At 33.2% G+C, this 14666-nt stretch overlaps 1 protein-coding gene across 1 annotated transcript; it reads left to right on the forward strand.

Moving 5' to 3' along the window:
* The first annotated feature begins 6499 nt into the window (after positions 1–6499).
* RAD51AP2 (RAD51 associated protein 2) lies at positions 6500–13678 on the forward strand. Its single transcript, XM_039888132.1, has 3 exons — positions 6500–9774; positions 10116–10199; positions 13547–13678. The coding sequence occupies exons 1-3, from the start codon at positions 6501–6503 to the stop codon at positions 13663–13665; spliced, it is 3477 nt and encodes a 1158-aa protein (XP_039744066.1). The 5' UTR covers position 6500; the 3' UTR covers positions 13666–13678.
* Positions 13679–14666: the final 988 nt, after the last annotated feature.

A 14666-nucleotide genomic window follows, 5' to 3' on the forward strand; every position in this document is an offset into this window, starting at 1 on the left:
AGCTTATTTTCTTGCCAGAGTTAGAGTACTTTTTTTTTAAATTTAAAAATACAAAAATTGTACTGAACCTCTGACAAATTCAATAAAGGCATATTTCTGAGCAGTGTAGTTAGTGCAGTTTGACTATATGTAGTTAGTGCAGTTTGACTATATGCTCTTGTTGTAGGTTTATAATACAGATCAAAGGCTACAGAAAGAGTTAATGGCGAATGAGGCCACATCTGTTTCTAGCCTTCTATTTGTCAGCCCCCAGTACCAACTCTCCTAAAGACATAAGAGCTTTTTTTTTTTTGGAGTTTAAACAGGCATACTTTGTTTCTATGACAGAGTGTGACCTGATATCAGTACTTCGAGGATGGGTAATCATGGTTTAAGGCAATTAGTTTCTAAATCAAACTCGACAGAAGAGGTCTCTTCTTCAATGGCATGCAGAAGTTGAAACACATGTCTTTTTAAAAACTTCTTCTACCAGAGAGGAGTTTGTGGAGTGAAAATGAAAATTATGGTTCTACTATTGCATCACTATGCAAGCAAAAGGCTATTCAACATGGAGACACACATATTTCAGTGTCCATGACTACAAAGCCTATACTTTTCAGAGGAACATGGCACCCAGTAGTGTTGAGTACACATATTCTATGCTAAATATTGTTTGAATTGAAATAAGATATTTTGTGTGTGTTCATTTCCATTCATCAGAGGTTGTATAAGCAAAAAACAAAGAAGAAAACCTTTGTGTCTTTTTACACTAATTTTCTTTGATACAAAACTTTGATGGTCATAGAACATATTAAACTAAAATTCTATTTATAATCTTTTAATCTATTTATAATATAGATTCATTATTTTATTTTTATATTGGAGAACACACTCTATTTTGTCTTTATATTCTAATTAGCCCAGCTTTGAAATGTATGGTCACAGTGCTTCTGTGTCTGCCTCTCCATCTTCTTGTTACCTTTTAGTTTTTCACGTGAAAGAAAGAGGATCTTCACCCCAACCATGATTCCTGTGCTTCTGTTCCTGTTTAACCACACATTACAGTTCAAGCCCAGACTTCTTTCAATATTTTCTTATATATGATATTGTAATTGTAACCAAGCAGCTTACGTCCTGTATCTTTGTTTTTTTTTTTGAGGTCTGAACTAGATACCTCTTAAGAAAGTCACCTCTAGCGTCCCTCTGAGTGGTCTCCAGAGATCTAGGTTTAACTTTTGGAAGCCGGTATGGAACTATAGTAAATGGGCAATTTAGCATGACTGGCCTCAAGTGAAGTTGTTAAGTAAGTAACACTTTGCAACTTTCTTTTTATTTATGATTAAGTACCATTTAAAACAACAAACATGATGATTATGTGTCAGATTAGATTACAAAACGCAACATGCATGCTCATCCTTTTTTAAAATTTTTATTTATTTATTTATTTATTTATTTATTTTGCTCATAGGGCGTGGTTATCTGTGAGAAACGTATAAAAATTAGGAAAAAGATTGTTCTTTAATAGAATTGTGTGACAGCGCATTGGAATGGGCAACTAATGGCCTCTCCCCATGCCCCAGTGTTACAGTTCTTCCCCAGTTTCTAGGATTCTTGGCTCTCTTTCTATGCAAGACTTCTTCAAAAAACTGTCCAAAGTAGTCATGGCCTTTGTCACATTTTTTTTAATATTAATAATTCTCCTCTTATAAGACCCACTAATATACAGAACATGCTGAATTCAGTTATGAAGAATGTAGCAAACCCATTCTTTACAATTAGAGAAATTGTGGGGCACATATTACCTTCAGGATGGGAAGGTTACTTAATGTATTATAGTCTCTATTTAGATTTAGTTTTAAAAAATATTACTTGGTTTCTTCCAGACTCTATTTGTTTTTCATCCTGACTGGCTAGCTCTTCCTGTAACCAGATCCTTTGGATCAATGACTTTCATGATTAGTTCATCTTTATTTCTACCTCTCAGTCCAGTGCTAGAGCTATTTCTCCACTTCCTTTGTCTCCAAGAAAACAGAGCTCTATTTTTCTGGATCTTAGGTCAATTTATATTTTCCAGCTGAAACCACTCTTCTAAGGATGCCTAGATGCTGTTTTTCAACTGTAGGCAAATGAACCAGCATATGCCAAAGACTGAAATTCTGAAAGGGCCTTATATATTTAGGAATGGAGAGGAGTTTAGTGCTACAGGAAAGCAAGTTGTGTTGCAGAAATAGATATAGAAGCTGAAAAAACAGTTTGGGGATGACATATGAAGAAATTTGTAGTCAAATTAAAGAGTTTGTATTTTATTCTATAGGTATCAAAAAGTCAAAAGAAGTTCTGAAGTAAGAAAGTAACAAAATGATTAATGTTTTTAAAAAAATCTTATAGCAGTGTTGGGCAAAAGTTGAGGGGAACTTAGTGAAAAGATCAGTTATCATAATCTTCTCAATAAGAGATGACAAGGGCCTGAAATATGCTGAAATATTATGGATAAAGAATGGAGGATTAATTTCAGGGTTATGTTTGATATAGAATCAACAAAATTTGATGAATATCTAGATAGGGGTTGGCTATTGGGGAATGACATTAGAATAGAGAAAAAGTTAAGAATAACAGAGTTTCTAGTTTAGTGTACTGGGTAGATAATGTCAATGAAAACTGAGAAAAGGAGGTGGTTTACAGTTGAAAGTGTTTATACATGTATTGTCTCATTGAAGATTACAGTCATGTTATAAATTACCATTATTGCTCTGCAGAAAGGTTAACTGTATATGTGGATGTGGCAGCATCATGGTTTTGGGAAATATTTTCCCACCTAGTGCTTCTTAGGGACTTGATAAAAGGTGCTATGTGTGTTATTTATAGCCATGTTTATTTTAAATATTTTTACTAAGTGACATTTTCCTCTTTAACTTCTATGTTTGGTTTAAATATTTTTGTTAGTGGTTCTTATTAAGTATTTAAAATATATTTGATTATCAGTCTGTAACAAATTTTAGGTTTAGCATATTTATTCATCACTTACATTGTTTATTAAAAGACATAAAAGAGAAAAAAAATGCTGCCTCGAATATCCAGTCCTACCATGAAACTTAAATGATGTTAAAACCAGTAATATTTAAAGTCAAGTCTTGGCCTTTATGACAGTCTCAAGCAAATATATGGTTAATATATAAAACAAAAACCAAAACAAGGAGCTTAAAACACTCAAGGCATCTCTAGATGCATTTGGATTGGTAAAGGTATAGTAACAGTAATATTCCATTTTTTTCTCATTATCTAAGGTACTTAGTATAAGGCACTGAGATATAAAAATGAATAAGCCTTTGCCCTGATTAACACTGAGTCTAGTGAAGGGCATGTAAACAACCCAATACAATATTATGTTTTAAATATTATAATGCAGTCAAAAATAAAGTCCAAAGGAACACAGATGAGGATGCAGTTAATTCTGCCTGGAGAGTGGACAAAGCAAGGATGCGGCAGAGAAGCTTTCACAGTGGAGGTAACTTGTGGTAGGACCCTTTAAGGCTGAATAGGAATTGATCAGGTGGAAAAAGAGGACATTGCAAACATGCATGGAAAGGAAAGAAAACAGTCTGGTTTAGGTAGCATAGGGTAAATTATAAAAAAAAGAAGCCAAAAAAGTTAAGATAGGATCTAGTTGTGGAGATTTTCCATATTGTGGTAAGGACAATGGGCTTTAGGCATCCTGAGGCACTGAATGAATATCTTTAACAAAAAGCTAATGTCATATTCTTTGTTGTGGGGTTTATCTCACAAACTCATTCAGTCTTTCATTCTGATCTGAACTGTAATAAGACACCAAGCTGAAAGGAATGACAGGTGCTGTGCTTAAAGCTCAGTTTTGAAGGAGGTAGTAGCTTTCAGCAGAAGTACTGGTAAAGTGACATAGAAAAATGTGACATCTGAAATGGGTTTTAAAAAATAAAATTTGAACAAGTGTCATTTATATTTGATTATGACAATTTGATTAGAACTTTTTGTATTTCTCACTTATAACTAGCCTGTTTTCAAAGTAGCATTTAAAAATAAAGCCAAAATACACATAAATAGTCTAAGTGCAAAAGACTTCTTTTTCTGTCTTCATTGCTTCAAAATAGAAAAAAATCCATACATTTCTGTACACCTAACAGTGTCTAAGACAGTTCTCAAACAACTGTTGAGTTATATTGAATACTACTGGGTTTAATTGAATTCTAATCTTAAATGATGCATAGTTTTAAAATAATGGTGTGATGGAGATCTAAAACAGTGTATTCTTGGGCAGACTGGTAAGATGAAGAGACAATCAAACACCAAGTACAAGTCAATCTAGACTCACAAAGCTATGGCATTTATTTTGCAGAGAGAAAGCTTGTTCCTAATATTGTGTTAGTGCACCCATTATGATTACCTTAGCTAGTCAAGTCAGTCCTTATGGGCTAATCACAAGCATAGAATAGATCACATTAGAATGAAATGTAGAATTGTGGAAATCTGTGATAAAAAAGCAATGGAATTTAGGATATATAGAAGTAGCACTTTTATTTATTTATTTTTTATTGTTTATTGGGTGACATTGGTTAATATGATTAAATAATTTTTGGGTATACATTATCATTTGACATCTGTATATTCTATTGTGTGTTTCCCACCCAAAGTCCAGTTTCCTTCAGCTACCATATATTTGATCCCCTTTACCCATTTCACCTTCCCCCTAAACCCTATATTTGACCCCCTTTTCCCCATCTACCTCTCCCCTCCTCCCCTACCCGACTAGTAACCACTAGTCTATAGTCCTCTGGTAACCACTAACCTACAATCCATGTCCATGAGTCTCTGCTCTGTTTGTCCTGCTCATTTGTTGCTTTTAGGTTTATATCCCACATGTAAGTGATATCATGTGGTTTCGACTTTTTCTGTCTGGCTTATTTTGCTTAGCATGATTATCTCGAGGTCTATCCATGTTGTCGCAAATGGCAGTATTTCTCTCTTCTTATGGCTGAGCAATTTTCCATTGTATATATGTACCACAACTTCTTTATCTAATCATCTATCGTAGGACACTTTGGTTGCTTCCATGTCCTGGCCACTGTGAATAGTGCTGCTATGAACATAGGTGTGCAAATATCTTTTTGGATATGGATTTTCAAGTAGAAGTAGCACATTGAGAACTCACTGATTTATAATCTGAACCACTGCCACATTCTCATTTATAGTGTTGATGAAGCGCTTGTACTATAAATTTAAGCAAACATTCTCTGGAGGAATTTAAAAGCTAAAGTAATAGCAAATGCCCAGAATTGAAATCTCAGTATAGCTAAGAGTATTAACAAGACAGGAGGCTGATGAATATCTTACTGCCTAAAGTAGTATGCTAGTCATATCTCATCATGGATGCTCCTATGGGTTCTTAAGTTAGGACATTGTTGTAGTTTTATTTTTACCAGGGAACATAAAACTTACTAACTTTGAAACAAACATTAAGGCAACTGAGGTGTTTAAAAACTAAGCAATAATTACAAGTTTCTTAATAAACATGTATATAATAATAATAAACATTTTGAAAATCATTTTATTTTTTATGACTATGGAATTCACAAAAATCAAAATTGACTAGAAATAATAAATTGTTCTCAAAGCAGAGGAAAAACAAAAATAACGTTTACAAAATTTATAGGTATGAGTCATAACTATATTATTTATACTTGCAGTAAATGGAATAGTTGCAACATATAATTTTTTATCTTTAAGTATTTTTATCTACAATATTGAGGAAAGAAACCCCACAGGGCATATGAAAACTATTTTTCTACAGTCTCAAAGTGAAGATTAATAATTATCTGGGTAATAATCTCCACACACTTTTTCCTGAAATATTGTTCAGTACCAATGCCTTCTTCCCCTCAAACACACTTTATTAGTGAGATGGAAATCTGATTTCAAATGCCACTGAGATGATCGAGAGCATTTTAAAGTTTTTCCAGACACAGAGAGATTTGGTCTGGTGCTCACAGAACCACGAGATTTAACGGGACAAGACGCTCGAGAGCGTCTGTGGAGAAGCCGCTTCTGAGGAAAATATAGAATCTTAGAATTTTGAACATAAAGCTGTTTCCGTTCACAAATTAAAAAGAAATCATAGACATTCTGACTTTTCTTCTGAATTCTGACAGAAGGAAGAACTATTTAGACCAGGTACAGTAGTGGCATTAGCAAGAGGTGCTAAAAATAGACAACGTAACAAAAAACCGCCCGCGCTTTCGGTGCCTGAAGCAGAGACAACCCAGAGCTCGCGAGGGTGGAGAGAGGCAGGATCGGGGCGGGGCTAAGCCGGGCGGTGGAGGGGCGTGGTCGGGGCGAGGCTGCTATGAAGCTGGGGCTGAGTTTGGCTTTGAGGGGCGTGTCGGGGGCGTGGCCGGGACGGCCTGGAGGCGGGGTAAGGCGGAGCCTCTTCGCGCAGGCTTAAAAGACCGGAACTTGCCGGCACCTCGGACAGATCCTCTCAGCTGTCGGTGATGTCGCTTACGCACCCTACGCGGCGAGTTGCAGAGCTCAGGGAGGGGGCCTCCCTTTTACCGCCTCCTCAAGACCCTGATTCGCAGCCCCCCAGTAGTAAACGGCTCCGTCTTGCAGAGCCTGGCAGTGTTTCTGAGGTGGAGTGGAGGCTTCCTTTGGTGCCTCGGTTGTCTGAGGTAGAAAGGGTCTGGGAGTTGCCACCGAGACCCTTCAAGGCGCCCCTTCTTTCAGCCAACGTGACTTTCGATAACTCTACAGACTTGAGTGTGGAGAAATCAGCCAGTGGGAAGCAGATATGCAGTCTGGGATGCCGAAATAGCAAATATGAGATGAATTGTTGTGTGCAGTCTCCCTCATCACAAAGTTTTGATTCCGGCTCGAGAACTCCCCGAAGTTCTTCTGAACCAGGACTGTCTGTTAGGGAGGTTTTCAGCGTGCACTGCAGTGATAGATCCCAAACAGAGGTCGGCCAGCTTTTCCCCAACGCCTCTTTACACGATATACATGGAGCGAAAAATGAGGATGGAAGACAATATTTAGTTCAAGGGAGACACAGTCAGAAAAATAATTATTTAAAACAGACGGAAAATCTATTTTTGGATGTTACCTTTTACAAGGAAACTAAATCGACACTTCACAAAATTAAGAACAAATATAAAACTGACAGTGTTATGCCATCAAACAAAAAAGAAAATAACATTTCAGCATCTACGCTAAAAATATCAAAACCTCAACACCAGCCCAGCATGGAAATTGCCAAACCCAGCTATTTTAGAGATAGCAGCACAATAAGCATCTCTGAGTTTCCAACTGATTTAAATAGTAAAATGTCCCCTGTCTATTTAAAGGAAATAGCAAAGAAGAAGAATGACAAAAATGAGACATATGTTAGGGATTTCACAAACATTTACTGGTCCCAAAATAGACCGAATGTTAAGAAGCAAAAGTTACAGGATGATAAAAAAGTTGTGGAAGCAGAAAATGTTTTTTCTGAATGTTATGAAAGTAAACATCAGTCACTCAGCAACCAAAGTATTTGTGTGAGAAAAAAAGACTCGATCAGTGTACACTACTATAATCACAGTAGTATTAAGTCTGATGTAAGACACCCTGAAAAGAATTTTACTACAAAACTTCAAAATGCAAATTGGGAAGGAGCAGAAACATGCCTGGACAGTTACGTATCTACCAGATTAGAAAAATCTCAAACCTGGGACTATAATATTAGACACATTTTGAGAGAAAATAGAGAAAATAGTTGGATTATGGATAATTATAAAACTAACTGTGAAAATATGAAAAAAACTGGTGTCAATTTGCTACACTTATTAGAAATAGATCTTTTAAGCCAGGAAGATTATTATAATATGAAATCCATGAATATGCATGAACAATCAAAGCTGCTCATGATAGGAACACTGGGTAGCCAAAAAGCTTTAATAACTTCTTTTTGGTTAAATGCTAAAGGAGAAAACAATAATATGGTACAGCTGAAATATTATGCTACACAAAAAGACTTTAATTTAAGCAATATTTTTGAGCATTTCATTACAAAAAGTTTTTATTTCTGTATAAGTATTTCAGGAAATGAAAAAGATCATAGTATTTTAAGCTGGTATGAAATTTTGAAGTGTATAAAGCAAATTGATGTTCAAAATCTAATAACTAGGAACATAAATGCCAATAGAAAGAATAACATTTTAAGCATATATTCACAAACCAATGTTTCAGAACCTCTAAATGTCACATTGAAAACCAGCATAGCTTCTTTGCTCAATAACTTTGACTCTTTAACCACAATTGAATACGATCCAAAATTAGAAGAGGGATGCATTTTTAACTGGATGGTGTATTTGAATTATCCAAGAAATATTATGGTGGAAAATCATATTGTATATCTAGGAAGGACTTTAGAAAAGACTTTTCTAAGACTGTTAGAATATAATGCAAAACCTATGTTAGAGAAAAGAAAGCTATTTGAAAGTGAACAAGTTTTTGAAGAGTCTATGAAAAAATCCATCAATTCCTTTAGTATGGCAACTAAAAATATACATTTTCCAATTTTTGAAATATATGAAAAAATTCCTCTTTTAACGGACTTTGATGACATGGATGAAATTTCTCTGACAAAAGAAATTAGTTACAAGAAGAGTAAGAGCTGTCCTGAACAAGTCATGGATATGGAAAATTGGACTCACTGTAATACGAATACTGTTAAAACACATGTAAAATCTCTTACTCAATTCATACAGAACCAAGAATACATTAATGAAAAATTTTATGAAATCAATAACCACAACCAAGATTTAGATACTGAAAGAAAACAGGAGCATAATAAGATCAGTAGCTTTAATTTGAAGTCCATATTTGAAAATTTCTTCAGTATCAATCAACAAGCCATACTGACAAGCCACAACATAAAACATGGTGAACAAACCGATTCCACAATTATAACTCAGACGTTAAATTTTGGAAGTTTGCTCAGAAGTAACCTTGAAGAGAAAAAACATGACTTGATTTTGAAGGAGGAAGAAAAAGTCACAGCACAAAGTTTAACAAACAGTTGCCAAGTTCATAAAGATATTAAGATTAAAAAGGAAGAGAAAAATAGTTTTTATTCAATGGATGGCATGTTTTCTATGCAACCGGTTTCCTTAAAGAGTAAGAAAATAAATGTGGAAGAAACTAAATACGTTAATCAAAATAATCTAGCTGACAGAAATGAATATGAGAGTATTTTGCAAGAAAGTGAGTTAGCTAATTCAAAGCATTTTCATCCAAAGAATGACTCTACAGAATGTGTTAACAATCAATTTGAAACTGATTTGAGTGTAGGGAACAATGAATGTTTTCAGAAGTTAGCTGCCAAGTGTTTATCAACAGAAAATCTGACAATAGCCAAAGATTTTGAGATGAAGAGTAAATTTGATTTAGTACTTGAAGAACTTCGCATGTTTCATGAAATTAGTAAGAAAAATGAAATTCTAAGCACTGTGGAAACAAACAATGGGCAAGGAAATTACTTTGGAGACAGTAATGATGTTGAGGAGGTAAAAATGGAGATAAAAAAAGATTTGAAAATGGGTACAGCCAACAAAATATGTGCCTCTTCTTTGCTCCATAATACTATATCAGATCCTAACATGCATAAAAGGCACCAAAGTTTATTTAAATGGACAACAGTACCCAAAAACAGAGAACAGGAAGTTCCTAATGAATATTGCTGTCCAAGAACATCAGAGGAAGAATTACTCTATTCTATTTCTGAGGAAGGTATAAAACTAGTTTTAAAGTCTTTTTCCTTTTGATAGAAAAAAATGTTTTGCTTTCTTTTTCCTGTACAGGCCAAATGTATAATTTTGGCAAAAAATGAAATAAAATATAATGCAATGTTTATTGGTGCACATTGTTTTCCTATAAAGGGCTGTTCAAACATTAAATAATATACTGAAGTCGAAGGTAACAAAAGATAAAATTTTTATTTTTAAAAGGAGCTTCATTTATCTAAATTTTAGGAGTCAATGGAAGAAGATATTTCTGAAAATAATTTGTTTACAGTATTAACCTTTTATATAAAAGTTACTTTTTGCTATAATGTATTGATTTATTTTCAGATTGCGAGAAACCTTCACCTAAAAGACCTGCTTTTTGCTCTGATGAATTTAAGGAAGAAAAATTTAATTATTTACTGAAGAGAGGTAAGATTTTCAGTTATTTTCTAGAACAACTTCTAAGATGATTATTGCATTCTTGTATATTTAGCATGCAGAATATATATTTAGGTTATTAGGAAATAAATACAAAGATTTACTACTTTGTAAACAATAATTTACTGATGCAAATTCTAATAGTTAAAAAATTGTCTAAAAATTAAAATGCCATTTTAGAATATTAGATTTAGAGTATTATTTGGAAATATGCTCTTCAAAACTGTGTTTAAATGTTTGCAAGTATGAATTACAATAACTATGTGATGAGATAGGTATGACACATGTCTAATACACACGTCTAATATATATACAAAAATTGGCCGAATCAAAAAAGACATTTATCTAAGTTGGATTTCTACTGATGAGATGTTACTTCTAATTGTTTTATTATTATCAGTGTTCTCTATCTTTTAACTATTATGAAGCTCTTTATATGGACATTTAGTAATTTAAAAAATTTAGTATCATTTAGATATATTAACATAGCTTATGACTATGGCATTTAAACTTTTAATTACTATTAAATAAATAAAACTGAAGAATAGTTAAACAACTAACCTTATCATTTGCCTAAGAGATCCACAATACCAGCATAAAACACGCCAAGTCTAACATCTATTCTAACTTACAGTACCTATGGGGATGAGGGAGTGGGTAGGATTGACCCTAGTGAACTGTTTTCTAAATGATTAAATCTTTATTTGGTCAGAAATAGATGATACTGTACAACAAGACTAGATCTAGAAAGAATAATGATGTAGGAGAAATATATTTACAAAACATCTTCATACATCATTTCTTAAAACATTTTTTTCTGTCTTCTCATCAGTAGAACTGTGTTTCTTCTTTTCTTATCTTACAATGAAATAATCTTAAAATTAATCCGCGTTCTGGAAGATCAAAAGCACACAGGTATTCTCTTCTCCCCTGGATAAAGAGAATAATTGAGGGAACACAATACTGTATGAGACTAAAAGCAAGGTGGCAGAATTAACCTGGAAAGGATAGGAGTTGCTTTTTCTAGAACAGAAAGAAAGGAAGAAATTGGATTTGTTTTGAGATAGAACGGAGAAAGATTAGGGAACATGCACCCATATTTGTCATCATGATTATAATTGTGATAGGAAATGAATATATAAGGAAGATTAAATTATGTGCACAAATTGGAAAAGAAACGTTACATTTGTTGGAAATATCTGAACCCATAATACTGTATTGTACTTTCACAAGGAAAAGTACCTTAGTGTCATAAAATATGAAGAATAATGTGTGAGGTCATCCAGAATTATTTAACATTATGTTAATATATTGTCTTGGATTCACTTTCAAAGTACATAAAAATGGGATAATCTTACTAAGGCTTGTTAAAATCCATGGTGTAAAGAAAAAGTTGAGAGATACTGGGAAGTGGGGATAAAAATGGACTACCTACCTAGCAGTGAGTACTTGTTTATCCAGTATGATTTTAAAAGCATTGAAAACTCCTCATTGTGCTAAATGTCTTTCATACTCACCCACTTGTCATCATGATCCCTCCAATTAAAGTTTCTACACTTATGTCTCCGGTACATCCTGTCACTCTTTGTCTCTCCTCCCTCTGTGGTGTGGAGAAGGCAAGTGTTTTGAAATTATTTTGAGCATGTGTTATATGCCAGCCAGCCAGTGTGCCAGGTGTACTATATAACATTTAGCGTTAATTCTTCCCTGACTTTAAAGTATACATAAATGACCTGGATGTCTTGTTAAACGATTCTGATTCTATTGTGGGACAGGCCCTAAGATTCTGCATTCTTAACAAGCTCCTAGCAAATGCAGACACTGCTAGCCTGTGGACTACGCTTTGAGTTGCAAGGATTTAGAAAACAATTGTGTTAGTATTATTTCTAAAAGATGACTAATAAGGTTCATGACTTTTTAAAACACTAATATTTAAAATGAACAATTTCTGGTAGTATGCTTGGATATTTAGAATTTTAAAAAATACAAAATGATACATTAATTTGCTGTATAGTGATAATAAACTATTTTATTTAATAAAAAATAGGAAATCCGAGGTGACAAAAAAGCACATCCTCAAAACCAAAACTTAATGAGTGTTTAAGGGTATATGCTTTGCAAAAGGCCTGCTGTTGATACGAATTGGTTCAGTGATTTCCCACCCACTGCAAAATTACCAGAAGTATCTGTCATATTAGAGTATGAAAGAAGAAAGCTAAACTTTGAAAAAAGTAATCAAATAGACTAATCATAGTTTTGTTCTGAAATAATAATCTCATAATGAAGCACACTTAGCATAAATTGGTGGGTATCTAATTTATAACCAAATCTAGGTATCAGACATGATCCAACAATTTTGTTTTATCTGGACAATCCCTTTTTGTTTAAAAAATGAAAAAAAGTCAAGCAATAAAAATTTCCCTTTATTTTCATAAGTAACTATAATTTTAATGTTGAATAAAGTATCACAAACTGATTTATAGCTACTTTTAATGTTGTTTTCTCACTATTTACATCCAGTTAAATTTTGTATTTTATTTCATTGTTGTTTACATAGATGCATAACACATGTTTGGTAGAAATTATACTGTTTACCTTTTGTCAGATTTAAGGTTAGGTTGATTACACTTTTTTTTAGTATAGTGTGCTTTTCTACTAAGGTTATACTAATTCATTAAAGCTTGATGAAGCTTGATATATTTTTAGCTTTACATTTGTACCCCACTGTTTATTTTTTTAAAAAGCACTCTGAAAGTTAGAGGTATTTTTGTATTTCATTATCAAGTGTAGTTGATCCAATTTGGTTAACTGATTTAGTAGAGATATAACTCCATGAAATGTTTTAAACTGCTTTGAAAATGATAATGCGATGTTAAATAAAAACTACAAAAATCAGAGCCCTCCACTGATACATAACAGACAAATACATGTCTGCTCTATTATTGATAATAATCTCTATTAGAAGCCAAACATAATCATTAACAATATAATCTAGTGTTTAGCTTCTAATAGAAAAAGGACATAGCCTTTAAAGTCACTGTATTGTATTAACTTTAAAACTTATATAGTGTCGTCGTTGTTGTTAAGTCAGATTGCCTGACTGAAGTGCTGATTTTTAGTTGCAATGTTATATTGGGCAAGTTACTTAACTTTTGTGCTGAGGTTTCCACATTTTAAAAATGGAGATAGGATTAAATAAACTAATCCATTCAAAGCCCTTAGCTCAATGACTCAGTAAATGTTGTTAGTATGGTTAGAAGTTAGCAAAAACTTTTTAAACTTAGAAACTATGAGTAATTTTTACTCTCTTATGTACTTTTATTATCTTATATTTTTAGGTAGTAATTTTTCACATGGAATTTCAAGAGTACTACCTCTTAAGACATGCAGCCGACCAATCAGAATTGGTTTGTCAAGAAAAGCTAAGCTTAAACAACTTCATCCCTACCTCAAATAAATGTCAACGAGAGACTTAAAAGAAGATATTGGACTTTAATATTTCAAAACATTTTATATCTATTAATCTTTTGTTTCTTTCTTTAGATAAATGCTCTCTTCCAGTTTGGGGGTTTTGAGCTTTCTTCATTATATGAAAAGGTTGTGCATGTGTGAATTATCTAGTTACTTTAAAACATGATGCAATGTCTTATTAATGTCTTCATGTTATAGGACATGACCTTTAAAGTCACTGTATTGTATTAACAATATATGCATTAAAGTTTTCTGTGATCTTAAAAACATGTCAATTTATTATTTTTCATAATGTATGTATATATAAAATGCTTTTGTGGAGAAGATTGATAATCTTTAGATGGTTCTCAAAAGGATCCGTGACTCTTAAAATGATGAATCACTGTTCTAATCCACTTCCCCTATTTTTCAAGTGAAAAAAATAGAGGTGCAAAGAAGATGGGTAAAGTTTTCAAGATCACAAAGTTATGTCAGTTTCAGGATAGAGGCATTCTCCTCCAGAGCATTCTTTCCCATTTTTCTCTGCATTCACTTTCTATTTTCTATTTCCTCCTTCAGAGTCTGTCTTTGGCTCTAGAGCAGAATTGTGATCATGTACCTACTAGTAATTTATTCATTCATAGAACGAATATATTTTAATACTCCTACTTTTGTGTTAGGCTCAGTAATAGAATACAGAAGACAGGTATAAGACCTTGCCTTACAGAGTTTGCTTTCTATGCCTGAGATTGGAAAAGAAATGTAGGATATACATAATTTAAATGCAACTGTCAGTAGAATAATACTTTTCAAAACACTAGACAGAGAAATAACAGTCTAGTTATTTCTAAAACTAAGGAAAGAAGGAAGCATCAAGAAAACATTAAAAAAAACAGAAAGCATATAACAGAAGGAAGACTGAATGAATCAATTAACAAAATAAATATGATTGGATTCAATATCCTATTACAAGCCAAGGTCTTCAGACACACTAAAAACCATCTCAAA

Source organism: Pteropus medius, unplaced genomic scaffold, assembly GCF_902729225.1.
Source record: "Pteropus medius unplaced genomic scaffold, Ma_sr-lr_union100, whole genome shotgun sequence".
In the NCBI taxonomy this organism is placed as follows: domain Eukaryota; kingdom Metazoa; phylum Chordata; class Mammalia; order Chiroptera; family Pteropodidae; genus Pteropus; species Pteropus medius.